The sequence below is a fragment of the Lepisosteus platostomus genome, chromosome 10, assembly GCF_059453375.1.
Source record: "Lepisosteus platostomus isolate fLepPlt1 chromosome 10, fLepPlt1.hap1, whole genome shotgun sequence".
Lineage (NCBI taxonomy): Eukaryota > Metazoa > Chordata > Actinopteri > Semionotiformes > Lepisosteidae > Lepisosteus > Lepisosteus platostomus.
In genome coordinates this window covers 51,303,747-51,331,157 of record NC_142620.1, presented here as the reverse complement: position 1 = coordinate 51,331,157, position 27,411 = coordinate 51,303,747, and the positions used below count along the sequence as shown (strand labels likewise).

At 50.5% G+C, this 27,411-nt stretch overlaps 3 protein-coding genes and 2 long non-coding RNA genes across 13 annotated transcripts in view; 2 read left to right on the top strand and 3 right to left on the bottom strand.

Annotated features, from left to right (window-relative positions):
* Nucleotides 1-1,548, bottom strand: part of pof1b (POF1B actin binding protein) — a 29,724-nt gene extending 28,176 nt beyond the window's left edge. For 4 of the 5 annotated variants that reach the window (XM_088597050.1, XM_088597051.1, XM_088597048.1 and 1 more), the window contains exon 1: nucleotides 337-910. In XM_088597050.1, the coding sequence (XP_088453176.1) occupies nucleotides 337-717 (381 nt within the window). In that variant the 5' untranslated portion in view covers nucleotides 718-910. The other variant, XM_088597053.1, reaches the window with a different exon arrangement.
* A 2,941-nt stretch (nucleotides 1,549-4,489) lies between these two features.
* On the bottom strand, nucleotides 4,490-18,313 carry slc25a14 (solute carrier family 25 member 14). Of its 5 annotated transcripts, none has more exons than XM_088597057.1 (9): nucleotides 18,173-18,313; nucleotides 17,542-17,640; nucleotides 15,753-15,891; nucleotides 14,178-14,272; nucleotides 11,740-11,825; nucleotides 9,943-10,038; nucleotides 9,727-9,851; nucleotides 8,743-8,956; nucleotides 4,490-8,232 (listed from the first exon to the last, which is right to left on the bottom strand). In XM_088597057.1, the coding sequence occupies exons 2-9, from the start codon at nucleotides 17,603-17,605 to the stop codon at nucleotides 8,191-8,193; spliced, it is 861 nt and encodes a 286-aa protein (XP_088453183.1). In that variant the 5' UTR covers nucleotides 17,606-17,640; nucleotides 18,173-18,313; the 3' UTR covers nucleotides 4,490-8,190. The 5 variants fall into 5 exon arrangements, with proteins under 5 accessions (XP_088453183.1, XP_088453186.1, XP_088453184.1 ...); XM_088597060.1 differs by having other exon boundaries at nucleotides 17,542-17,637; nucleotides 18,173-18,308; XM_088597058.1 differs by lacking the exon at nucleotides 18,173-18,313 and adding an exon at nucleotides 18,034-18,170.
* Nucleotides 17,985-18,805, top strand: LOC148653947 (uncharacterized). The gene is made up of 2 exons (XR_015924888.1): nucleotides 17,985-18,123; nucleotides 18,583-18,805. It is a non-coding gene; the product is annotated as an uncharacterized LOC148653947 (long non-coding RNA).
* Nucleotides 18,806-20,008: 1,203 nt separating this feature from the next.
* LOC148653946 (uncharacterized) lies at nucleotides 20,009-23,160 on the bottom strand. The gene is made up of 2 exons (XR_015924886.1): nucleotides 22,421-23,160; nucleotides 20,009-20,389 (listed from the first exon to the last, which is right to left on the bottom strand). It is a non-coding gene; the product is annotated as an uncharacterized LOC148653946 (long non-coding RNA).
* A 531-nt stretch (nucleotides 23,161-23,691) lies between these two features.
* Nucleotides 23,692-26,757, top strand: LOC148653945 (glucose-dependent insulinotropic receptor). The gene has a single exon (XM_088597055.1). The coding sequence runs from the start codon at nucleotides 24,753-24,755 to the stop codon at nucleotides 25,788-25,790; it is 1,038 nt and encodes a 345-aa protein (XP_088453181.1). The 5' UTR covers nucleotides 23,692-24,752; the 3' UTR covers nucleotides 25,791-26,757.
* Nucleotides 26,758-27,411: the final 654 nt, after the last annotated feature.

The following is a 27,411-nucleotide window of genomic DNA, read 5'->3' as shown; positions in this document are numbered from 1 at the left end:
ATTCACTGGTTTCCGGAGGAGATTGAAAGTGCTATCATCGCCTTGAAGCAATATTATTGGACTTGAATGGTTTTTACTCAGTACTGAGCAACGCAGTGAAGAAATCGAAACCTTTATTGCAGGCTGACTGGTTTTATATCCTCCCCCCGTCGCAACGTAATAAAGCTTTCGTGTCTTTATTGAGCTCGGCGGGACAATTGCCTGTTGGATGGAAGGTGCTGTAAATATAAATTAACCAAATTCAATTACACCACATTTTCAGTGCTCAAAACTAGGAAGAGCAACGCGCAGTAAGCGGTAAAGTGACACGGGTTGTGGTTAAGAGCTTCAACTTACGGCCATGTCGTCCAGGTGTATCGTGCTCTGTTGTTGTACGTGTTGCTGTTGATAAACGGTGTCCAGTCCGTCGGCGCTACTGACGCTGTACCTCTGCACGTAGGTTGGAGTTGCCATGAGCTGCTGTCTGTTGTCAACCAACCAATACGACTCGGGCATAACTTTCCTTTCGACCGGGACCAGGTACCGGACCGTCTCGTAGACCACATTGCCTTCCATGCCGGCTCCGTTGGTCACGTACTGGACCGGTACCCCCGTCATCTGCAGCCCCGAAACCGGAACGCCCGAGACCGGCAGCTCTGGGGACATCGGCGACAAGGATGAGGAAGAGAAGCTCACGGTCCGGTACGAGGAAGCGCCGGGAGACACGGGCAAGGACATCGTCGCACGATTGTCGTTAGTGTGGAGAAACGACAACAAAAAATGTTCACAACGGAGATAACTACAGCTTTCCCTGCTTTTGGAGCGAAGAGCTGTGGGCAGCAGGCGAGAAGCGAAGCCAGGAAATACGGCGAAGCGAGCTGCGTCTCGCTCTGCACTGCAAGCCCAGGTGAACTGACTTCGGAAGTGAAGAGCTCACCTGGGCGGCCTGTGAAAACCTCTCTCTCTCTCTCTCCCGGAGACACGCCCACGATCACTCTGCCTTCTCCCCGCCTGTGCTGCTGCCTTTCAAAAACAAACAGAAAACAGATTTAGCCAAAACAGAAACTGTGAGTGTAATCTTGTGCTCAGACTGGTGTTTATAGGCTATTCCAACCAGCCTCGCCCACGAAACCTTCCGAGGCAGCGGAATCGTCACATTTCAGACTTTTAAATTTTTCTCTCAGGATTGCACGGCGGCCCGGCGGTCAGCGCTGCTGTTTCCTCACAGCTCTGGCGTCACGGACAGGAGCGCCTTCTGTGTGGAGTCTGCTTGGTCCACTAGCGTTTCCTTCCACCTCCCAAAGATGATTTCGGTCACCAGGTCATGCAGAAAAGATATTGCCGCTCAATCAGTCCAGAGTCGAGACTACAAGAGAAAATGCTACAAGTATTCAAAATGTCTCAAAGGCATCGTCAGTGCCACCCAGCGGATTTCTTTCAGAATGAACAGCAAGCACCAGAGGACACACGTGGAAACTACATGGATGTGCATTTAAAACCGAGAACAGGGGGCGCTTCTGCACGCTAACGGTGGTGGGAGTGTGGAACGAGCTTCCCAGCCACACTTGCAAGAAACAGATGGAGGAGGGCCTGGGATCCATTAGCTACTAGCTGTCCAATGATCCAGATGGTTTGTACCCATTATGTTCTGATTCCGTCTTGCTCACCGGTATGGAAAGATGTCCTGGCCTGGGTGAAGTCCAGCCTTGCAGTCTTGCAGTCTCACGTGCAGTTGAGCACTTCCTGAACCAATTCGCTGATGAGACCACACTTCCCTTGGGTTTAGAAGAGACTCTAGCTGAGCTCTGTACTGAAATTAATTTGTATCTGTTCGAAAGCCGGAGATCTTAAGACACTAATGAAACACAACAGCTAACTATCCCTCATGTTTAGGAACTGAGTGCCATCAAAGAGCTCAAATTAAACCTGTCATCAGGACTGTTAACAGTTCAATGTTCAGTGCTCGGGTGGGACAAAAAGAACCAGAACTGGGGACATATAGGCTAGCCCGCTGAGATCCGCTCCAGATCCTGAGCCATTTCTCCAGGTTTTCATTCCACCCTGGACTTCCCAGTGATCACGTGTTACTTAGAAAACCTGGCATGGTCCTCTAGAACCCGGAGCGGACAGCCCTTCAGCCCAGTGAGTGTGCGTAGACTGAAAAGCTAAGATTCAGGCACTCTGCTGTGGGAAGTGGGAGGACTGGCACCACTAACACACTGACCCGCGTTCATGCTCAAGAAATCAATCCGATTCCTGCGCTTTGCAATGGTGTTGAAGCCGATTTTTTTTTTTACTAGGGAGAAAGACAGGGCTGGGATAACCAAACTCCTCTCTGGATTGTAATGTTGGGTTATATTTTTCTGATTTTTTTGTGTTTTTTACGTGTTTGTGTGTGTGTGTGTGTGGGGGGGGGGGGGGGGGGGGTCATTCACGTAAGGGCAATGTCTGATCTGATATCAGAAACCCATCCTGATCAAACAATTACACAGCGCGAAGGAATGAAGTTCAAGGTGTGGTGTGGCGGCTTCTCCCCTGTGTAATTAATCCTGAGCCGGCGCCGCCTCAGAGCGCACTGAGCCCAAGACAGGGGTTCGACCTTTCAGAAGAAAGGTTCCCAGAGGGTGGGCCCGTTTGGACCCATCGGTAGTTAGTAGTTAGTTCATGCAAGGCTCCCATCCAGCTGTTTCTCAAAGTTAGGTGGATTATGGCTTTCATAATACAGCCAGGTAGCTTGTGGTGCTCCCACCACAAAGCGTGGTGGGAGTGTGGAACAAGTTGCCCAGGCATGATGTTGACGTCAATACCCTGACTTCTTTTAAGAAACGTCTGGCTGGGGCCCTTGGATCAAATACTGTAGTTACTAACCAGCGAACCAGCTAGATGGCCCTTTTTTTGCCGCTGGGTGTTTTGCGCCGAATGAAAGGTTCAGGAATGCCTGGCAGCAGCCATACGCTCACAGTGGTTCGAAGGCATGAAGTTTGTTTCAGCTGGCCAATGCGTGCAAACAGCACGATGCCTTCTGGGAGCAGGTACTGTCCTGCAGTCTGGACACTTCCCCTACTGCGTGCGTCTCCAACATGCACTTGCTGTAATGACTGACCCCCGTCAACGCGGTCACAGTTGAACTGGACAAACGGTACAAAGCCTGTCGGTCAGATCCTGACCAATGACCCCCCCTGGTGTTCTGCAGGAGTTATTCCGACGGACACAAAGGCAGCAAGGCTGCCTAGAGACAGAAGGCCCGCCCCCTTGGACCGAAATCATTCTGCAGACAGAGAGCTCATTCATTGCAAAAGGAGGGACAGAGGAGAATCACAACACCCACCTTGTACTTCTTTTTAAACATTAAACCACTCCAAATTAGGAGGCAGGGGGGTGGGATTTAAAAAGATAGCAAGGATAAAACACATATTAAACCAGCTTCTTAAAGTCCATCAGGGCAACGGTTTCCACAGCACGACTGTCGGTGAAAACAATTCACAGAATAGAATTTCTCAACCGAGAAAGCAAGGATGGGATTGGCACAAGAACACTGGCACTGAGGTTTTCTCGGTGGGTTCATTCAGGTCTGTGGGTATTCACTCTACAGTCACCACCTGTGAGGTTCTGATCACCTGCAGAACCCCAGAACCGACCCGCATGCCAGCCGTATTAAGTGATTATTAAAAGCAGTTTACATGTGCACCCATTTATACAGCTGGGTATTTACCAGAGGAATTTCAGTGAAGGGTTTTGGCTCACAGAACCGCAGTGTTGCACCCAGCATTTGAACCCACAACTTTCTGGTGACAAGTCCACAATCTTAACCACTGAGCCACACTGCTGCCCCAGGGGTGGCAGACAAGGCGCACACAGGAGCCAGGTAGAGCATCTGCACAGGACAAAAGAACATTAAAGGAACAGGCGCCGACTCCGAGAAAGATCTGAAGGGGGGGAAAAAAAACTCCAAAATGTGCTTATTCTGCACGATTTGCAATGAAAATGTTCTCTGTAATAATTGCATTGCTCGCTCATGAGCGTGCACACGCTTATTTTGATGAGAATCAAAAGAACTACGACTTCTGAAAGTAGGTCAGAGCTGAAAACTGAACTCGAACAGAAGCCGTCATCTGGGAGCAGACAGGCGACTTAGTCCTGTCCTGTAACCGATGGGAGTCTGTGGTCCCATCAGATACACTTGTGAGGCAAGGGCACAGACATGGCAGAGAATCGATCAAGATTTTAAATCTCTGTAGCTGCATGCAGAGAGTATGGCCAATGGCTGAACCTGTGAATTTTTCCTCAGAATATTAAAATATGAACTATGACGATTAGCTACTGTACACCTGTCCTCTTGGGACCAGTACTGATGGACACAGCATTTTGGAAGATAAGCAGGTGTCAAACTAAGCATGCTGTTAAGATACAGATGACACTGTCTGCCTGATTGCCCAGTGTTACAGAACATTGTTGGAATCAGCAGAAAGGTGAATTTGTCCCAGAAGACAAAGAACAATACAGAAAAGAATACAGCCAATTATTTTTATTAATATTTCCAGAAAGGCAATTTACACATAATTAAGTGCAACCCTGCCTTTTGCAGGAGACCGATTATTGTTTCATTCACAGCACAACTGCTGCTGAAGGTATTGGACTACAGATTTTTTTTTTTGTCGGAAGATAAAAATATAGTTCTCCACACACTTGACAATCACGGACAACACAAAAGTGCAAATGCATTTTAATTTAACAGATCACCCATGACTGAACATCAAAAGTATTCGACCGGCATAATATCAGTAGTAATAAGAAAACTTGGATTGTGTAACTTAAAGCATGGTAGGCAATTATAAGTGTTCAAGTACTTAAACTGCAACGCAAAACACTGGACTTGCACTGAGCCAATTTCAAATTTGGCTCCTACAAAAAAGTATTAATTACTTTTGTAGTTCACCGTACCCCTCTGTCGCTGTTGTGAAGCCCCTGCCTTTCCAAATACTTCCTGTGTCTCCATGCTCACATTCCACAAAATTCCAGTTGGAAGAACTGAGAACTGCCTGGAACTCCACAGTGGTTCACCCAGAAAACAAGGAGTTTAATTCCAAGTACCAAACGTATACTAAAGAGGTACGAGGTGGGTTGCTGTTAGCTGCAGAGGAACAAGCGGAGGTTAATTGCATTTGCACTTGTTAACGGTACACTGGAAAGTCCAAAAACGTTGCAGCTGTGGAACCCTCTTCAGGTGTAGTATCTAATGGACGTGGGCGATTTGCTTTCAGACAATCCTACGTTGCTAAAAACTTAAATAAAAAACGAACACTTGGAGAATCATGTCTTATGCTTCAGATGTATAACAGTCCGTAGAGAATAGTGCACGCCAGTGAGCATACAGCTGGAGACAATATTATTATTATTATTAATTCTGCACCTTTGTGAGACAAATAATAAAACCCTGACAAACAGTGTTGTTTTTTTTTACAACACTGTTTTCCTCATAAGCTGTTTTGCCCTTCATTGCAACGTGTGCCTTTCAAGAGACAACAGCCTTTTCCTATCTCAACGTCACTGTCGTGGGAACGAAAAAGGATTTGCCATGCAAAAGCAGTCAGCCACTGGAATTTTGCAGGGGACTGTGAACGGCCTAAGGGTACAACTTAAGCCATGAGAATTTTTTTTTTAAAGACGGTTAAAAAACCTAACGGTTAGTAAGGCTCCATTCTGTAACAGTGTGACGCTCGCCGTTTTTGAACACGATATCTGAACACCATCAGCAACAACAGCAACAGTTTGGCACTCAAAAACGTTAAAGGACCTAAACGCCTCCTGTATCTCAGTGCATGCGATGCAGTTCTGAAATTATACTGAAACAGGTGCTATGTAACAATGCAACAGGTTTTGGGAAACACCTGACCTCATCTCTCGTCGACAATTCTCACGTCTGTGCACCGCAGTATAAAGGCTGGGCTGGTCCCCAAAATGGCAGGAATGATCTCGTGTATGTGCGCTTTTTCATATAGGCCTTGTTCAGCCTTTGATGCAGGGCCTTCAGCCAGGCCAAACTGTTCAATTCTAAAGCTAGATTGATGCTGATGGCAGACGCGACACGTGACCCAGACTTCCTGTTCTCTGGTGGCGGCTGATGACAGATGCGACATGTGACCCAGACTTCCCCTGGTGTCACTCCGCTGCACCAAAGACATCGTGCCACAACAGACTCTCCACAGGGTGCAAAACGTGGCACCTTTATAAATGCAAACTTGGGATTTGGAAATAAAATAATAGTATTCGCCAGTTTTTGGTAAAGAGTCACGGTGCCATCAGCCTTTCGTGTTTGCATATGCCTCACTCGAACAAAGTCTGAAACGAGCTCCCTTGCATCTGATGATAAGAGACTTTAAAGGGCAAATAAGCCGAAACATCTTGTAGCCCTGTAGCCTGATCTCATCAGATCACAGCTGCTCAGCAGGCTGGGCTGGGCTGGGCCTGGTCAGAGCTGGGATGAGAGACCTCCAGGGAAAAGGGGAAAACCAGCTCACTGCTGTCAGTGGTCTTGGTGACCAGTACGTGGTGCTCTTCCTCGATGCCCCAGTATGGTAAGTGGGGACACTCTGCTATAGGAGGTTCCTCCTTTAGGTACTGCTGATATATTAAACTGAGGTCCTGACTATCTGGTCATCAACAGTCCTTTGGTGCTGATGGTACTAGCAGAGTTTGCAATGTTGGTGTCCTGGCCGAGTTCCACTCTAGGCTTTTACAGTATAAGCACCTGTTCACCTGATCTTGTGTGGCACACGCTGGCACCGCGATGCCCATACTGGCACAATTACCGCTGCGCATGACTGAGGTGGTGCTGCTCTTCAGCGGTGGTTCAAACCGCTCACTTCCCGTAAGTTTGGGTTCCTTTCGGGATGTGGCGGGGGGAGCCGGAGCCTATCCCAGCAAGCGATGGGCGGAAGGCCTCCTCCCGGATGGGATCCCAGTCCATCGCGTTTGCAAGAAATCATTAAACTCAATCTGTGATCTATAACCCCTTCTAGAAACCACGAGATCCAGATTCCTTGTGCGCCACAGCACGGTGCGCATCACGAATTCTGACAGGGAATTCCCGGGGTGCCTTCAAAATCTCCACACTGTCCCCCCCTGTGCCACACTTTCTGGGGAGAGCTGAAGCACTACCCCAACACAACCACGCTGTAAAATTCCCACGGCCCATGCCAGAGCTTTATCATCTTAACCTAAGCTTTCCCCCCGTCATCCTCTCCTCTTTCTCCCAGGCCCAACAAACTTTCCCCAAGTTCTTACAAGTGTCTGTGTCCCCTGGGTGACAAGCACCATCTTCAGACGTCCTTCCCGGTGTTGATAAAGCACACGGCTCTGGACTTCTTCAGGGATTGAAACGAAGGGGAAATGCATTTAAAACCGGGGAACAGGGGGCGGAATAGTGGGGGTGTGGAACAAGCTGCCCAGCCATGCTGTTGAAGCCGATACCCCGGGATCCGTTACCAAGAGTTTAAAGGCCCCCTCCTGTCTGTAACCTTTCTCCTGTTCCTGCTGTCAGTGTGATGACACACACATCGCGTCGGTAACATAACAAGGACAACACACACGTGCTCAGCCTGCCAGCTCCAGCTGTCGTCAGCTCCGGCACGGCGGAGATCCAAACAGCGGCCGCACACCACGGATTAAGCTGGCTCCCCCGGTAACAGCCATGTGACCTGTGACTCTGCACATTCATGCGATACAGCTGCACAAAACAAAAATTCAAGTTTTGCGATAAAAAAAAACACACCACTTCCACACAAACTAGACTGGAGTTGAGAGGATCAGAAGCCTCTCAGTTGGAAACTCCGTCCTTGCTCGCCTCTCTCCCTCCTGAACACAGCGTCGCTGATGAACAGTGCTCTCGGCTGCTAAGCACTCCATCAGTTTTCCCAACTTCCAGCGACTACGGACCCTTCCAGTATTTCAGAATTTTAGCTGCCGTAAGCAGGGATGGGGGGGGGGAGAGAGAGGAGGTTCAGTACGCCTTAAAATAATGCTAAAAAATATTTAAAAAGTTAAACAAATGCGCACACAGATAAAAGATGGATGCCGAATGGAGGGAGTGTGAAAGCGTCCGCGCACAGGGTGCTGCATTGTGGGTAACCCGGGCGCTGCCATACGGCTCCTCCGAGGGGATCCGGAGGGCATCCCGGCACTCCTCGGAGCGTGTGGGCCTCGTCCAGGCCGCTACAAGGGCAGTTTCTTCAGCTGCTCGTAGGTGATGAAGAACTGGGTCTCTGGTCAAGGACAGAGGCTGCAGAAGCAGTGGCGCATGCATGCCATTAAACCCCCCCCCACGCCGACACTCCCACCCATTCTGTTAACACCCGCTGCTTGCTCAACCAGGTGACGGGTCGAACACGACCGTCAGAACCTGCAGGACTGGGCCGGTCCGGCTCCTTTTACCTCCACCCAGTAATCACACCTCCTCACTGGGCGGTGTGACCTAACGACACGTTTCCAATTGTCCTGCACTTCTGTGGAGCTGGATGTTTAACAGGTGAATTCGTCCATGCCGTAAAAACGTTTGGGGCAACGGAAAAAAGAAAGAAAGAAAGAAAGAAAGGAGGCGGGGAAGCTGAGAAAAGGGGTGTGGAGCAAGGAAAGGGGCGGGGCAGAAGAGGGAAAGGGGGCGGAGTGGAAGAGGAAAGGGGCGGGGCAGTGGAGAAATGGGCGGGGAAGAAGAGGAAAATGGAGCGAAGAAAAGGAGGGTGGGGAAGCCGAGCTCAGAAAGGATACGATGATGTTCCAGGGCCCCAGCCGCAGCCAGTTGGGCCAGAAGCCCTTGTAGAGAGCGAAGAAGCCCTCGTTCCTCCAGGTCTGCAGCAGCCCGTCCAGCGTGCCCTTGTACAGATGGTTCCCCGCCAGCACGCGCTGGTTCATCATTCGGGTCCGGACGACGTCCACGGGGTTGGAGGCCAGGGCTCCAGCCAGGCCGCACGAGAAACTGGATCTGCAGCAGGGGGCACGGCCAAGGGCGGCAGCATAAACACCTGCTTACGCCAGCAGCGCCGTGAAAGATACAACCAACCACAGCGTGCAAACTTCCTCTGCACAGAGAACGCTACACAGACAGGTCACGCAGCACCAGCCTGTGTCTGAACTGGATCGCTCGGTGCCAAACCCAAGATTGCAACTAGAGTGTTTAAACTTAAATAGTTTAAAGTTTAAATAGAGAACAGATGGCACTACTTTATGGGAAGGACTGGTGGAGCCTGGGACCAACTCTCTCGCCACACTGTTGAAACGTTTAGCAAACAGCTTGATGGAATGAATTACCAAAAGCAAGCAAGACAGACTGAAAACGAGAGGTGGCCATTTGTCCTCCCTTTTCTTATAGTACACCAGGCTTGGAACAATTCAATATTTAAACACGTTAAATAATTTGTGAAGACTGTGTATGACGCTTGCACATTCCAATTGCCATTGGGTAATTTCCACATTAAACAAAGCACTTAGTTGTCCTTCGCCCACAATCACACTTCCCAGACCAAGTGTACCAACTCTGAATTGCAATGCAACAAATACACAGGACCTGTGTAAACCTAAAACCAAAATGACTGGCAAGGTATCACAAAACATCTTTGTCTGTGCGTCAAGGCAGGTTAACTGGCACTTTACCGAATGGTACCCTAGCTGTCCACCTCCTCTCCCCTCCCAGTGGAAGAGCACCGATCCATTTCCGATCACCGGAAAGGGAAGGAACATCAGGCCCAGACTCACACGAAGTGTGTGTAGATGGTGTCTCCCATAAGGCCGGACAGGATCAGGTGCTTCTTGGTGATGTCATAGACAGGAAGCTCCACCCCCACCACAATGGCTGCCCTCTGCGCCGTGGGGATGACCCCCTGCGTGAGGACAGAAGCCGGGGGTCAGGGTCATTTCCTCGCCGCCCTGCGCCGCGACGGCCAAGACGAGTCCGTGCTTCCTTTCACTCACCCTCCACAGCCCGCGGGTGCCCTCCTGCTGGTAGATGTCGATGAAGTTCGCCATCATGCTGCCCTGCAGCAGGCTGCCCTGGGCCTGCATCCGGATCTGGAAGCAAACAAGACGCTCCGGTTGGAACGGCGGCGCTGTGGCCGGTCGCTCGGGTGTCGCGCGCCGCCAAGCAGAGGCCTGCTCCCTCCCCGCAGCGGACCGCCGCTCGGGCGGTGTCAAACTCCAGACACAGAAACAAACTTTCCCAGCACGTTCACAACTGTCGTGCCGGCAGCGAGCGTGGGGCCTTCCCAAACCTCAGTGCGGCGGCGCGCGCCGCGCAGACACCGTGCGTTTGTATTGCGGCATCACGCGGGGGCGCGTGCAGCGTGGAGGCGGAGCCCAGGATCAAGGGCGGCGCGTTGCCTCAGCATTAAGGACGAGCTGCAGCTGTGAGGGCCCTTTAAGGCCCCGAGCAGCTCCCCGGGCGAGCAGGGCCAGCTCCGCAAGGGGAGGACAGCTCTGCGACAGTCCCGCAGGGGGACCGTGACGAGAGCGTTGAGGTCACGTTTTCTCCCCTCCCACCCACTGTGAGCACTCACCTGGGCAAGCTGAGTTTCTTTTGTTTTTGGTCTTGTGCTCCTTTTCTTCCAGTCTGCACTCTGCTTAAATAGGGACAGTCCAGACAGGAGACCGCTATTCCAAGCAGTTCTCCCCCCCCCCCCCCCCAGGCTGGACCTGCTAATTAGGGACTGCTGTTCAAAGCTGTGCTTTTTTCTTTTTGTTTTTCCCTTTTTTTATGTGTTTTTCGCTTGCCTTACACCCATGTCTCCGCCCCCTCAGACCGAGCGCTGACTACTGGTGTTCGCTGTGGCCCCTCCCCCTCCCGCACTGTTACAGTGGGAATATACTGGCAGGTCTGGCTCAGGACTAGAGGCGCCAGGGCAGGTTCCTGTCCTGTCCTACACCTCTATGGGAAGCAGCAGGAGGGCTCAATTCTCAGCGTACCTGTTCGACTCCCACTGTCTACCAGATCCAGTCATGCGGTACCGCTACAGGCTTTCAATCCAAACACCACCATGTAATTCACTTCAGAACTCACATGTTATTGTGTTTTCTTCCCTATGGTGCTCGTTTCATCCCGTCTTCCAAAGGCATGTTGGCTAGTTAGCCGGCATCTCCAAAGTGTGTGTGTGTGTGTGTGTGTGTGGGGGGGGGGTGTGTGTGTGTGGGGTGTGTGTGGGGTGTGTGTGTGTGTGTGTGTGTGTGGGGTTGTTTTTGTGTGTGGGGTTGTTTTTGTGTGTGTGTGTATGTGGGGTTGTTTTTGTGTGTGTGTGTGTGGGGTTGTTTTTGTGTGTGGGGTTTTTTTTGTGTGTGGGGTGTGTGTGTGTGGGGTTGTTTTTGTGTGTGGGGTGTGTGTGTGTGTGTGTGTGTGTGTGTGTGGGGTTGTTTTTGTGTGTGTGTGTGTGTGGGGTTGTTTTTGTGTGTGTGTGTGTGTGGGGTTGTTTTTGTGTGTGTGTGTGTGTGGGGTTGTTTTTGTGTGTGTGTGTGTGTGTGTGTGGGGTTGTTTTTGTGTGTGTGTGTGTGTGTGGGGTTGTTTTTGTGTGTGTGTGTGTGTGTCTCATCCTGACGATGTGTTAAGTTGTGCCCCACCACTGCCAGGACAGACCCCATCAAGCGATTACAGATAGTGGATAAATGGATGCAAAAGGCAGCATAAAGTCACATGCTGGAAACGCCACAAGGAAATCCTCCATCCCTCAAGGGGGTGCTGTCTCTCACTATTTCTCTTTTTAAGGCCTTGCGAAACGCCATTACCTTGAGCACATCTGTGGGGTTGGCTATAGAGGACGATATAACTCCGGCAATCACTCCGCAGAACACGTTAATCACCATCGTCTCATCTGCAAACACCAGAGGGGTTGACACAGTCAGATCCCGCACTCCCAAAGACACTCGCACAGAGAAAAAGGAAAAGAAACATACAGTACAAACATATCAGGCATATACTGCAAACATCCTTCAGTCTAAATTACTCGTTAGAAAAATCTCTAAAACAAAACCATGCAGTATCCTGAGTAGCATCTGCCATTGAACTACAGAATTACTGACGGTGAGGAAACAAAGAAAGAGGAAATAAGGGGATTATCCCTTTGAAAAAGAGACAAATGTCAAATCTGTACTGCGCTTGGATTGGCTAACATCTGTGCAATGCACAACTGACTAACATTTAACTGTAAAACAGTGCATAACAGGACAGTGTCCATTACAAAACGAGGACTCAAGGATTTGACTATAATCTCATGATTATAACAGCAGTGGTTAAGACAGCAATGATATTATCGCTAGTTGAGCCGTAATCTACAGCAGAAGGAGGTGGGACACAGGAGGGAAATGGATCAAGTTTGGAACAATAGTTACAGTTGTCCTTGATCAATGAGTGACCAATAGTTACTGAGGTCCAAGCGGTGATCTTATTGGCAGGAGGACGGGCAATCAGTCCCCAAGCACCAGGCAAACCCAGCCTGTATCAAAATAAGCATTCAACACACAGTGGCACATCCCAGCAATGCATGCAGAGTGCAGAAGCAAACATCACATTCTCGTCTTTAAAAAAAAAGTTCAAAAGAAATAGAATCATCTTTTTTTTTAATTCATTCATATACAGGGGCTCAAATAATCCTGCTGCTGTCTGCTTCATGTTAACAGCTGCTGGATACAAATACAGGAAACCAGAGCAGGCAGCGCCACCTACTGGCAGCCTGCAAAACCTTCTATTGTTGCACAACAGAGTGCCTCCTCACCTTTCTATATGCATAAATACACACACACACACAAAACACATAGAACAAAAGCACAAAAATAGAACCAATAAATATCTGATCTGTAAAAGGAGATTTGCAGGATCAAATCTCACCCGAAAATGGACAAGGATTAACCGATAATGGACAAGGATTAACCAAGCAGTGACCATCTCTAGTTGGTGGTTTCCACACGAGAGTTGAGGCAGCTGAACTACTTTATGAAGCCCCGCGGCTCATACAGGGATCTGCCCTGCACTTGGGCTGCTTCAGCAAGTAAGAGAAGGAATCGAAAGGAATCTTCAAAGAAACACATCGCAACCAAGACCTATGCATTCCAGCAGATCCTATTTTTAACATCTTTAAAAATATCAGAAATCCCCAAACGCAGAAAAAAGGCCCCAAAGCTATTAAAGTGATGAAACCTGACCCAAATCCGTCCTGTGACTGCAAGCGCCTGTCTGGTTCAGCCAGAGCAGGAATTATCTGAACCCCTGTTTACCGGAATGGACACACATTATTTTTCTTCATGCAAAAAAAAATATTTTGCTCCCAATTCCCCTCCGATTCCCCCCTTCTCCCAGCTCCAGCAAAGCTCTGCTATGTGCTGATGCTGAAGTCTCTGGGTTGCTAAGCAACAGTGACTGCAAGCCAAGTGCGAGACGGACACGGACAGCTGTGCAGGACCAGGACTCCTGACTTGGCTACCCTGGGACAACTTTTACGGCCCGGCTCGTGAATCGGGGATCTGGGAATGATACCGCGCTTAAAATGAGATGTGGGAGGGAGGAAAGGTCAGAACTCAGCTGCACAACATTATTACGGAAAAAAAATGAGAAACTTTCCTTTTGTTATTCTGTGAGAAGACTATAATTAACACCCCCCCGATAATCCACTGTGAGCCATTCAAGATGCATGAATATTTCCACGCAGGCACAGACGTTTTAAACAATTTACATTTTTGAAAAAGATGCATTTCACAGGGACTATTGTGTTTAATAAGTTTTGAGTTTAGCGAACTTAAGAACTGCACAGTGGAAATAATTGCCTGATTCTTTGATTATAGCTTTCAGGAGGATTTCATCACAACAAGTGAACTAGTACACTAAAAATACTCCTCTTTTACTACCCCTATTTATAGCTGCAGTGTTGTACTAGGCGGGTGAATCAGGCGGAGCTCTCTCCTGTCTGTCGAATCCGAGGGAATGGGAGCCCAACACATTCCTGACTTCGGTCTAAACCCTGCGACCCGCCTGCGCGCTCAGGGATTCAGACTGTCAGTTCACAAAGCTTCAGGAACGCCCCCCGGAAATCTGTGGCGCGACGCCTTTGGCCGACTGACAGTGCAACATTTCTAGAAGCGGGAAAACAAATAAAAACATACCCACCCACCCATCCACCCCCCGGGAAAAAAAGTTTGGTGCGCTTGCAATTTGTCTTTAAATCAAGACAAACCTTCGGGACGGGTCACGAACAATCTCTTCAGGGTCTGGTAAGTGCCGATCTTGATGGTGCCATACGACGCCTGGCGCAGGAGAGCGGGAGAAATCCTGAAAAGGGACGACAACGAAACCACCCAGTCAGGCTCGGCCCCGCCCCAGGCGAGCAAGCACAGAGAAATCTGCCCGTTCGATAACGCTGGAAACTCATTCAGACAGAAGGGGAAACAGGCCTGGTGTAATAAACACAGCCCAGTCGGCAGACCTAAAGCACACACACTACACCGTTTACTGCAGTACGTAACCTAACGCAGACCTGCAGTACAGCACCTCGTGCAAACCTTACTCTGCTTCTCAGCACGGCTGCTTTCCTTGGTCGTCCTGTGACGTGCCGACGGAGACACCTGTGTGTTACCCTTGGGAACAGCATAGATCCGAAGCAGGGCGCTCTGTTCCATCACCGCCGGGTTCCTGTGGACTCTTTCAGGCCGCTGAATCTCGACGGCTGGCAGAAACCGGTGACCTGGACTGGTCAAGCCAAGCCAAGCGCCAGCTGACTGGGGTCACGAAGGGAAACCCTGCAGACACCCCGACCCAGTTGGATCACCCCCTGTCCCGGGGAATACAACTCTGTGTGTGCGTGCGTGCGTGCGCGTGTGCGTGCGTGTTTAGTTGTTTAGTCTAGTCAGACTCTTCGTGACCTCAGGGACCTTGGCATGCCAAGCCTGTCTGTCAACAACTGCTTCTCTGAGCTCTTGCAAATTCATATTCATTTCTTCAGGAATACTATCTATCCATCTTAACCTCTGCCGCCCCCCTCCCCCCTCCCCTTCTCCCTTCAATCTTTCCCAGCATCAGTCTTCTCCAGTGCATCCTGTCTTCGCGTTACATGGCCAAAGTATCTGAGGTTTACTTTTACTATCAATCCTTCCAGTGAACAATCTGTGTTTATTTATAATAATAATTATTATAATTGCTTACACTTATATAGCGCTTTTCTGGACACTCCACTCAAAGCGCTTTACAGGTAATGGGGATCCCCTCCACCACCACCAATGTGCAGCCCCACCTGGATGATGCGACGGCAGCCATAGTGCGCCAGAACGCTCCCCACACACCAGCTCTCAGTGGGGAGGAGAGCAGAGCAATGTAGCCAGTTCAGAGATGGGGATTATTAGGAGGCCATGACTGGTAAGGGCCAATGGGAAATTTGGCCAGGATGCCGGGGTTACACCCCTACTCTTTTCGAGAAACGCCCTGGGATTTTTAATGACCACAGAGAGTCAGGACCTCGGTTTTACATCTCATCCGAAGGACGGCGCCTGTTTACAGTATAGTGTCCCCGTCACTATACTGGGGCATTAGGATCCAAATGGACCGCAGGGTGAGCGCCCTCTGCTGGCCCCACTAACACCTCTTCCAGCAGCAACCTTAGTTTTTCCCAGGAGGTCTCCCATCCAGGTACTGGCCTGGCTCACACCCGCTGAGCTCCAGTGGGCTGCCTTGCGTATTGACTGATCTGATCTCCGTGCAGTCCGAGGAGCTCTCAGCAGTTTTCTCCAACTTGCCCACGCCGAGCCCGGACACTCACCCGGAGTAGAGCGTGCGCACGCCCTCCTCGCGCCCGATCCTCAGCAGGGCGTGGAACATGCCCCTGTAGCGCACCTCCGGGTAGTGGCTCTGACCCTGCACCTGCAGCCGCGTCTTCGTCAGGTCGATCGGGAAGGTGCCTGAAAAACCCAACCCGCCACCGGCCGATCCATCAAACCATCGGAGCAGAGCAGCAGAAACGGCCGAGTCAGGTGCCCAGATCGGGCGAATCCCGACGTGGCTTGAAACGCCACGCAGCGGGGGGTCTTATTTCCCTGGCCAGGGTCTTATTTCCCTGGCCGCTGTGGCAGCAGGTCTGTGGCACACACATGAAATAACCCGGCCGCAACAGAGCGCTACACTTCAACCACTTGGAGCGGGAACAGCAAGAGTTCAAGAACAGGCCCAAATGCAACGAGAGGTGGCCATTCTCCCCATGTAGCTCGTAGGGTAGCGAGCACTTAATTGACCTAAAGCTCTCATCCAGTCGTTTTTTTGAAAGAAGCAAGGATATCGGCCTCAACGACATGGTTGGCTAATCGGTTCCATACTCCCACCGCCCTTTGTGCAAAGAAGAGTCTCGGGTTCGCAGTTTTAAATGCTGTTCCACATGGTTTCTACTCGTGCCCTCTTATCCTGTTTACTGACTGTGTGAATGCTGGCTCTGTAAAACTTCCAGCTAGAGCTCACACACTCCTCAGACTAGTTAAATCCCAGGTAAATGTACAGTATTACTGCGCCAGCATTACCCCCCAGCAGCAGTGCACACCCCCCGCCCTGGAGGGACGAAAAGACTCCACGCTCTCGTTCCACCTCGGCCCTTAACGACTTCATCGAGACCACCGTTAGATCCGCGGGGCCAGTTTAACACCGTTCGCATCAGCCCAGCTATGGCCAACAACAAGAGAAGACGTGACAAACGAAGAGGAGGCCATCCGGCCCACCGAGCTCGACTGGACACGAATTCTCAATTGGTCTAGGGATCTCATCCAGCTGCTTCCTGCAAGGAACCTGGGAACTGGCTTCCACAACAGGCTGGCTGGACAGCCTGTTCCACACTCCCACGAGATTGAACAAGGCCTAGATCACCTGCTGTTTTCACACCCCTCAAAGACTTGGGTTGGGCTCCTAAACTGCACAGCAGGGGTGCCAAACTCCATTCCTGGAGGGGCAGGCTTCTTCTGGTTTGTTGTCCAACCCAGGCCGTCAATTAAACAATTAGCCTAATTGTTTTTTCCCCCCAATTAGACGTATGAAGGGTTCTTCTTAAGGTCTTTTGGAGTTGATTACTGAAAGAATGCTATTCAGTAAAAATACAGTCGCCTATAAAACACCTTCAAGGTTGGTTAGAAGACTTAACAATTATGATGTTGAGTAAATAACTGGACCAGCTATGTCACACCTTGGGTGGATCATCATCCTGCTGGTCTATAGCAAGAAGGACGCAATAACCTGCCTGGTGGAGTTCCCATCTAATCCAGACGACCAGCAGAAATCTCACAGGCCAGTACTCTTACTCAGAAACCAGAGAGCTCGAATACCATCGCAACAGCATTATTAACACTGCCGGCGCGTCTGCATTGAGATTTCCGAGACAGTAATTGCCTTGTCTTTACTAATCAAGTCTCCTCTCTGCGCTCGCTGCAGGAAAGGGGCTAAGGGGAAAGAGAAGGGAAAGATGATCGCAGCAAGATCCCTGGCGCACACGGCCGCGGTTTAGTTAAGGGGATCGTGCGATCCTGCAGTCCGGCTGGTGCGAAAGACCCTGTCATTCCACGTCGAGATCTTACCAAACTCCGCGACGATCGAGGCCAGACCTCCGTAAATGAACGGCTTCCAGTTCAGGTTGGCCATTTCTGTGCTAGCCGCCTCTGTCTGGTGAAGACCTGCTAAAATCAACAAGCCCCCCGAATACAGATAAATAAAGGTTTTGAGCCGCACAAAAAACAGCATAGCGCTCTCCACTCTGTAAGCACCGGGCAACATCTGCTGCATCACTAAATGCTGAAAATGCTGTACTGTAGCGGCTTCAACATATCATGTAAACGCCATCGTAAACTGTCTCAAACGCTATTGGCCAAGGCGTCTGTCACTCTCACTTTGCCTGCTACTGGTTGGTCCAGAGGGAGTCGGGGGCCGCCTACTCCCCAAATGCCAGACTGCACTGTATTAATAGTGTCTGTAAGAGCTCCCGGTGTATCCAGGTTTGCCGAGATTCGTCAATCCCAGCAAGTTTGTTTTCCAGAGTTTGAGATTAGAAACTTTCTTGCAACATACGTTACCTTGCAAGGCGAAGGACAGAACAGTTCGCACTGTAAAAGCGACGCACGCACGCCCGCTGGTGCCGGTAGATACTTTTAAGACGTGAAAAGGTGAGTAGACCAGGCAAAACGGGCGTTTTACGCTGTAATAAATCCCTACCTGCGTTGTCCGGGGGATTCTCGTGTACTTAAGTCATTCTATTTCATTATACTCCCCATAGTCACAAGAACAATCACAGTTCACTTAAAAGATGGGGGTACATCGGCTATCCATGTACCTAAAAGCGCGCAGAAACAGGAACTGCACCGCCGGAAGCTCCCGGCAGGAATGGGGATGACGTCACACCCTCTTGCCATGGATGTCAAGAAATTAGTGTACAGATAAGAACTGTTAGATATGGCTTTATTTATTCATGTATGTATGTAACAGCTGTACAGTTCTTCACCATGCCCTTTTCCCGATATCAAACGAATCTAAATCTTCAATAACAAAGAGACTTCTCTGTGTTTATCTATCTTCTCCTCAATTTCCCTTCGGGATCAATAAAGTCTTATCTTTCTATCTGTTAGGGAGAAGTCTTCTAAGACACAAAACCTGTCCAGTTACCTGTTGCCTGCGTTTTCTGCATTTGTCCCCACAATGTATTTGTAAAGAAATGACAAAGTTCTTCTTTTGTGTTGTTTTGAAGACATAATATTGGATGTTTTAAAAATCGTCTTGTCCTATGGTCTACGAGAAGGTGGACTTGTGGTGTTAAAATTGCAATAAAGTGAAAGAAATGTTTAAAATGCACTGGCTCAGAAGGTGGATGGTTGTTTTGGATTCTGTCTCGGTGCTACCCAGCTCCACTCCTGGGGGAGCGCCGCTGATTGGTGACTTAATTGATTAGTTTTCTGTTCTGGCTCTCACTTAATGTGTTTCTTTCGTCAGTCCCGCGTCAAAAAAAATATTTCAAGAGTACCGATTGTGACAACATCAGTATACAGAGCTGTGCTCAACGTCTCCTCAACCTTCTTCCATTATTTCTCTCTACAGGTGCCACCTTTCCTACTTGACAACATTCCAAAGTCCTATATGTATTGGATGAGGACGAGTACATTTAATTTGTGTACTGTATGTTGGGGCGGAGCGGTGGCACTGTGGCTCAGGATCTGCACCTGGAGCTGGAAGGTTGCCGGTTCAAATCCGGCAGAGCCCTGAGCAAGGTCCTTAACTGCAGCTGCTCCAGGGGCGCTGTACAATGGCTGACCCTGTGCTCTGACCCCAAGCTTCTCTTTCCCTGTCTGTGTGTCTGTGTGTCTCATGGAGAGCAAGCTGGGGTACACAAAAAAACAAATTCCTGATGCAAGAAATTGTATAGGGCCAATAAAGTGATCTTATCTTATATCGCCCTGGAGAGGGACATGTGCTTAGCATGAATTTGGCATGAATTAATCCTAATTAATTAAAACCACCACAGCAACAGTCCTAGTGTCAGATACAGTTCATTGTCAAGTCATATCTGGCTGTGAGGAGGAGACACGCGTCACTCCCACCCTTAATGTGGCCATCTCACTCTGAGATCCTAGACGGCCTGGTGACTGCTGCTTTTTGTTCCACCCAAAGTTGGTCAGAAAATCTTATTTTACCAACTTTCTTATCTTCTGATGTTACCCAGGCTGCGAGGTGAATTCTAGGTAACTGTACTGTTAATGGACTGACTGTCTCGTGTAATAAATTGTAAAATACAATGAAAAATCCCATATATGTCTCATGCAGAAAGGGGTTAGTTTAATCGTTTAATTGACTTCTCAGGGTAGAAACCTAGTCTTTCAAGAGCTAGATTTAAAAGCCCTGTGTCATTCCAGTGCAACACAACTCAATCCGATTATTCACCAAATCGCCACATGGGGTCACAGTGGAGTCGTCGCTGAGCGAAGCAGGGAAGTGAAAATGAAAAGTACAATACAGTACCGTGGAATAATAATAATAATAAAAAAAACTTCAGAAATGAGGTCACCCAAAAAGCAAGTTTCTTTATATAGAAATCATATGCGCTGCATTACAGGCAAGTTTTAGGATCACATGAATTTATCCTTAGATTAGATGAGTGATGCTTCACCATTGAAGAGCACGTGAATTTCAAAAAAAGAAAATCGTCAAGATAAAATCCAGGCTAACAGAACAAATTATGAAATCTGAAGAGTCCTCATCCGGTAATGCGAGAGATCTTCCTGAGCAGGTGAAAACCACTGTATCCAGGACACGCCTTCTCCAGGGGTGTGGGCGGGGCACACATCTGGATGACGTCACGGGGGGCGGCACAAGGTTCACAGTGCTGTGCGCAGGAGTCTCAGAGCTCTCTCACACAGATGCTGAGCAACAGACACCAGATTCCTGCAAAAGAAAAAGGTGTGTGTGTGTTGGGGGGGATTTATAATTCAAACCAGATTGACATTTTCCAGAGGCCCTTTTCAGAAATATAACATTCTACGGAAAAACCCCATTTAGGGTTTGCTATAGGAAAGCTGAAATAGCAGAATGAGGGAATGGCCCAGGGTTGAGTGACCCTCACCAGGAATCTCTGACGTTTTTGATTATGGATGGGTTAATCATTTTCAAAAGCTATTTAGAAAACCTGCTGATTGATATAACCTCCTGGAGACTACTACATCACACTTCCATGTAGCTCAGCCAGCCTCCCAGTACCCAAGTGAGCAGGTTTTCTAAATAGCTTTTGAAAACCACCACTGCTAATCTAGTTTCCCTCCGTCACTGCTTCATTTTGTGTTCTTTAATGATTAACCCACCCATAATCAAACATTTCACAGATTCCTGGTGAGGGCCAGTCAACCCCGAACCTATCAGGACAGGACCCACCCTGAGAGTCAGCCCGTCCACCACAGGACAGGACCCACCCCGGAGAGTCACCCCGTCTCCCACAGGACAGGACCCACCCCGAGAGTCTGCCCATCCCCCACAGGACAGGACCCACCCTGAGAGTCAGCCCATCCCCCACAGGACAGGACCCACCCCGGAGAGTCAGCCCATCCCCCACAGGACAGGACCCACCCTGAGAGTCAGCCCGTCCCCCACAGGACAGGACCCACCCCGGAGAGTCACCCCGTCTCCCACAGGACAGGACCCACCCTGAGAGTCAGCCCATCCCCCACAGGACAGGACCCACCCTGAGAGTCAGCCCGTCCCCCACAGGACAGGACCCACCCTGAGAGTCAGCCCGTCCCCCACAGGACAGGACCCACCCCGGAGAGTCACCCCGTCCCCCACAGGACAGGACCCACCCCGGAGAGTCACCCCGTCTCCCACAGGACAGGACCCACCCTGAGAGTCAGCCCATCCCCCATAGGACAGGACCCACCCTGAGAGTCAGCCCATCTCCTACAGGACAGGACAGGACCCACCCCAGAGAGTCAGCCCATCTCCCACAGGACAGGACAGGACCCACCTCAGAGAGTCAGCCCGTCCCCCACAGGACAGGACCCACCCCGGAGAGTCACCCCGTCTCCCACAGGACAGGACCCACCCTGAGAGTCAGCCCATCCCCCACAGGACAGGACCCACCCTGAGAGTCAGCCCATCCCCCACAGGACAGGACCCACCCCGGAGAGTCACCCCGTCTCCCACAGGACAGGACAGGACCCACCCCAAGAGTCAGCTTGTCCTCCCACAGGACAGGACAGGACCCACCTCAGAGAGTCAGCCCGTCCCCCACAGGACAGGACCCACCCTGGAGAGTCAGCCCGTCCCCCACAGGACAGGACAGGACCCACCCCAGAAAGTCAGTCCGTCTCCCACAGGACAGGACAGGACCCACCTCAGAGAGTCAGCCCGTCCCCCGTAGGACAGGACAGGACCCACCCCAGAGGGAGAGTCAGCCCGTCCCCCACATGACAGGGCCCACCCCAGAGGGAGAGTCAGCCCGTCTCCCACAGGACAGGGCCCACCCCAGAGGGAGAGTCAGCCCGTCTCCCACAGGACAGGACAGGACCCACCCCAGGGGGAGAGTCAGCCCGTCCCCCACAGGTTGCACACACTCTCACAGACTAGACACCCTTCATTCCAAAATACTGCACTCTGTACCTATACAAGGAAAGGTTTAGTCCACACTGATATACAGAAAGAAGAAACAAAACTGTTTTGGCTCTTCTCACCTGAAGTTCACACCTGGAGAAGACTCAACAGCTGAAACACTGCATTTCTCCTTCCTGCTTTTCAGCCTGGAATGAACTTTTACTTGTTCCTTTGCTGACCCTGCTCCCCATTCGACCGTTTCCCTGTATGTTTATACGTCTACTTCTATTTCCTCACTGCTGATGATGAACGGGGTTGCAAGGCATTTACACAAGATGAGAAAGTCCCCAGGTCCCGAGCACGCAGTATCTCACACACACACACACACACACTCACCGAGCCCCCAGAGAGGCGCAATTGCGGCGGTCAGGGTGCAGGCAGAACAGCGAGGCCAGGCAGTACACGCAGCAGAGCAGGGCGGAGAGCAGTCTCCTCCTGAGGGACATCTTCCGCCCACGGTTCACGGGCTTCCGGACCGGCCTGATCCCCTCCCCCACCCCCTCGCGGGATGCCCAGGAAGAGCCGGGCGCTTGCTTGGGGAGGTCCCAGGTGTGTGGCGGTGCTCCGGGCGGCAGGTGGGGCGCGGCGTGGCGTGGCTTCAGTGCGAGTGGCCAGGGGCAGGGGCCACAGTTAGTGCTGACACAGGAGGGGGCGGGGGGGCAGAAGAATAGGGCGGAAAATTCTGGCAGCTGCTGAATAACATTCCGACAGTTCCTATCAGGAGACCAGTCTGCGATCCGGGTTTTGTTTTTTCACTGTCCGTGCGGAGCGGCCTGTTTTTATCTCACACCGCTGGGACATGGGTTTTTTGGGGGGGCTCAGCACATTGGAGCTGAATGGAATTTTACCATGAGCACAGAGTTGCTGGCTGAAAGTGCCTGGCTTTAAGGGACGGGATAGAAGCTGACTTTTTGTTTTTAGTGCAGCAGAAACAGGCTTCAATCACCGCTGCTCTTAATTCTAAATGCTTCAGCTGCATTTTTGAATTTTTAAAATGTGCAAGAGAACTCTTACAGTATCAATAAATAAACTACGGAGGTCATGGATGTTTGCATGTTTTCTCGTTTTGTGAGAACAAATCATTTCTAATACTAAGGTACAATTCAGAGTTCTCAAAGAATGGGGAACAGAAGCCACATTTTCTTGGTGTTCCCAGCCAATCAAACAGCACAGAAAAACACAGGGGCTGATCTAAACTTACCTGTTTGATAGTAGCTAATGGATCCCAAGATCTTATTCAGGGGTTTCTTGAAAGGGCAACTTATTCCAGACTTCCAAGAGCAAGTCTGACTCCAGAGCCAGACAGTGTAGAATCCCAGGCAGTGGGCATTTTCTGCTGAGGCAGAATTCCATACTATCTGTGTTGGAGTAGGGAGCAATGTTACCTTCTCCATCAAACAAGCCCTGTTTCCTGTGTTATAAACATGAGGAGGAGTTATCCCAAGTACTACCACTCTTTCTGACTGTGGACGTGTGTATTACTGAACACTATTATATGACCGAAGCACAACAGTTGCTTCTTTCAGAAATGGTTCCCAATATCCATATCAATATCTAGGAGTGTGCCTCAGCGTTGTTTGTGAAAGTACTAGCAATCGTAGTTGGATTTCCTCTCACTGATGCAAAGACAGCTCTGTAGGTGTGAAAGCAGCAGATAAAACTTTGAAACGTGTTGCTAGACCTCTCTATACCAGGGAGAACATCTACCTGCCCAGAAAACAAAACAGACATCAAACTGGATGAAAAGAAATGTAAAAAAGAGGAATAAAGTAATGAGGAAAAATGACAACTCAGTTCAAAGAACAGTTTAGAAGTTGATGGATCCTTTTTTTCTAAGTACAGATCTGCAATTTTCTTTAAAATTGTTTGTTTGTGTTTTTAAGGCATACACCACACGGAATCCTCTAGGAAGATGACTTTTCCTTCCGGTGTGTCCTTTATCCCAGGCTGCGCTTATGGGAATGGGAATTCAGCCAGATTCCAGACTGGAAAGGGGTGAAAGACTGAAAGACCACAGCTGGCTCTGCATACGGACAGGGCTGTGGAAACAGGGAGATCAGAGCATTGGCTGGAGGGAAATGCTCTTCTGTTTTTTTCCAGGACTGGTGCCTGGGTGCTCACACTGTCTTTTGCGGTGATTTCGCTTGTTTTTGCCTTTTGACGCGCGATCCTTACGCATTTCAACATCAGCTGCAGTTGCAGACGTTGCTTTTCTGCCCCGGACTCTGCTCCAAATCAAAACCTCTTTATCCTGGGGGGGGGGGCACCTTATGCAAAAGCATACTGTGGCTTACGAAACTGCGCCCACGTATTTATTTATTTTACAGTTTTTTTCATGCTCTTGGCGACTCCTGTTCTTGGGGGAGTGTGGAGCAGCGCACTCCAAGGAGGGAGATAAAGGGTAGAGAGAGGGAGGGCGAGTGAGAGAGGGCTGGAGGACAGATAAGAGAGCTCTGCATGGGCTGTGCATGTGTAGAGCTGCTCGATGCCTCTGTGGATGGAGCACTAAGGCTGCAACGAGCTTGCGTCTGTAGACTGGTACCCCAGATGCACACAGGGTGGACAGCAAACCATGTCTGTCACCCAGGACACACAGAGCACGGGACAGGCCTCCTCCTGTTAACTCTCCTGCAAGCGCAAGGGCAGTGCCAGGGGTCGATCTCCAAGCATGGACGCTGAGCTCTTAGGCTGGATCCTGAGCATCAGCTCGGTGCTCATCATCGCTACCAACGTGCTGGTGGGCGCCGCCGTCCTGCTGCTCATCCGCAAGAAGGGCAGCCAGAGCTGGGTCTTTGTGCTCAACCTGGCGCTGGCCGACACGCTGGTGGGGCTCGCCATCCCAGGCATCGCCACCGAAGTGATCGGCGCCCACTCCTCCTCCACCCACAAGACCAGCTGCCTCCTGCGCATGGCCTGCGTCACCTCCCCCTCCGCGGCCTCCATCCTCTCCATGTTCCTCATCTCGCTGGACCGCTACCTGGCCATCAAGCTGCCCCTGCGCTACTCCCAGCTGACGGGCCCGCGCACGGCCGCCGGCGCCCTGGTGGCGCTGTGGCTCGTCTCCTTCCTGGTGGGCTTCCTGCCCGGGATGGTGCGCGAGCTGCAGCAGAGCGACTACAAAGGCTTCTGCACCTTCTTCTCGGTGATCCGGCCCCAGGGCATGATCGTGGTTTTCTGCGCGGGCTTCTTCCCGGTGCTCTCCGTCTTCATCTACTTCTACTGCGACATCCTCAAGGTCGCCTGCGCCCACCAGCGCCAGATCCGCCGGGCCAGGCTGGCCGGCTCCCGCCTGCCGCAGCCCGGCCACTTCGCTGGCCACATGAAGGCCCTGCAGACCGTGGCCCTCCTGGTCGGCTGCTTCACCCTCTCCTGGTCCCCCTTCTTCGTGGCCAGCACGGTGCAGGCTCTCTGCCAGGACTGCCGGCTCTACCACGTCATCGAGAACTACCTTTGGCTGCTGGGGCTCTCCAACTCCCTCATCAACCCCCTGGTCTACGCCTGCTGGCAGAGGGAGGTGAGGCAGCAGCTCGGCGTGCTCTTTGCGACGGTCAAGGGCAGGATCTCGCCCGCCGCTGCCGCCATCGCCACCGGGAGGCGCCAGGCACCGTCGGCCACTGGGACCACAGAGCTCAGTCACACCCCTGTTCCCACAGTGCACTGCGGCGTGCCCGGGGAAGGACACGCCAGCGCACGGGGCTCTGTCTAACCCCTCCTGAGCAAGGGCACCAGGGGTACGCCCGCCGATGACAAGGGGGTGTCTGAGCTGGACGTATTCCTGGAGAAAAAACAGCCGTTTCCTTTAGTTTCTACTCCCGTCCTGCCGTCTGACCCGGAGCTTCGCAAGTAAACAGCGGGATTTGGGGATACCAGCTGGCACGCTGTGCTTTCCGACTGCTCCTGCGGCCCAGCTGTACCACCATGGGCTGAAAAGACCAGATGGCTGTGTTTGCTTTTTCGCCGGGGTTCATCAGTCACGTTAAACACTTTGCTAATTGACTTAATCTTTTGCTTCTGCACTTTGTTCTGTTCTTCTATTAATAGCTATCAAAATATACAAAGAGAGGTTTGCGAAATGGCCAAAAACTTCTAAGCAAGCCCGCCAAAGGCATGTCTTTCAGGTGCCCTCAGGCTACAGCACAAGAGGTAGTGTTTAGAAACTAGATTTGGAATGCCCAGGTAGGTACTGTTTGGCAGCACGATGCAGTAAGGGGTCTGGAACATTTTATGTCACTGCATTTGTGTGTGTTGGTGTATCAGTGATCCATTACCTTATACAAAGCCAGAGAAATACCTGCTCATCAAACAGCATACACAACTAGCATCAGCAGAGCACATCTGTGGGCTGGTAATGGCAGCAGGACTAAAAGCATATTCTGCAGGTGTTTGTGCTTCTCTAGAATACCTTCCTGCTTCCTCAGGTTTTACCCCTTTCTTGCCTTGGTACACTGTCTCTTTAACCCTCCTCAGACTACTTCGACTTAAGACAGTCAGTGGCACGGACTGGAGTGCCAAATGCTCCATCTCTCCCTTTCAAATTGATGTAAATAGTAAAAACAAAACTGTCCCGTGGAGTCTCCCATGTGTAATCTTGCCACCTGGTTTATGAATGGGCGCAAACAACTTTCTTGTCGAAAGAGAAATAAACTTCTTTGCACTGTGTTCTTGCACCGAAACTGAATGGGGATATTACTGTGAGTCTTTTAGGCAGGAAGAACAGGAGCAATAGGCGGGATAACAGAGCGACAAGCAGGACAGTTTAGGCTCCGTCAAGCCGTGAAATAATGTCAAAGCCGTGAACCTGGGAAAGAATCATTTATCATAACTCTACGAAGACCCAATCAGCATCAAGACACCAGCGTTACTGTTCTCCTTAGAAAGGCTGACTCAGCTCTTAGGGAGGGGTGCACTGCGAACACCTAGCCTCTCTCAGGTCCTGGGTCCCCAACACAGCAAGTTCGGGTGTGTCTTGGTTATCCCACTCTCCCCCTGGAAATCTGTGTCCGCAGCCCAGAGGCGCACGTGGCGTTGCCACGGGGACGCATGTTTTTTCTCATAGTAATAACAATAATATTTTTATTTTATTTTATATAGCACCTTTAAAGGTGGCTTCTCAAAGCGCTTTACAGAATGAGAACAACAATCAATAAAAAGAATACACAAGATAAAACACAATTACAATACACAGAGGAGACCGGGGATGGTGGTACTAGGAAAAGCAGAGGGGTGAAGAATGGAACCAGTTCAGTAAAGGCTCTTCTGAAGAAGAGGGTTTTGAGTCTGGATTTGAAGGAGTTTAGAGAAGGTGACTCTCTGATATCCTTGGGGAG

Bases quoted from the DNA above. Each gene is read 5' to 3' on its own strand.
- LOC148653945 (XM_088597055.1), top strand. From the start codon at position 24,753: ATGGACGCTGAGCTCTTAGGCTGGATCCTGAGCATCAGCTCGGTGCTC.
- slc25a14 (XM_088597056.1), bottom strand. From the start codon at position 17,746: ATGCAGCAGATGTTGCCCGGTGCTTACAGAGTGGAGAGCGCTATGCTG. The intron at 11,826-14,177 runs GTTTGTCTTGAT...TGGTGTTTGCAG, and splicing joins GTTCGTGACCCGTCCCGAAG to ATGAGACGATGGTGATTAAC. The intron at 10,039-11,739 runs GTAATGGCGTTT...GTTTGCTTCCAG, and splicing joins ACCCCACAGATGTGCTCAAG to ATCCGGATGCAGGCCCAGGG.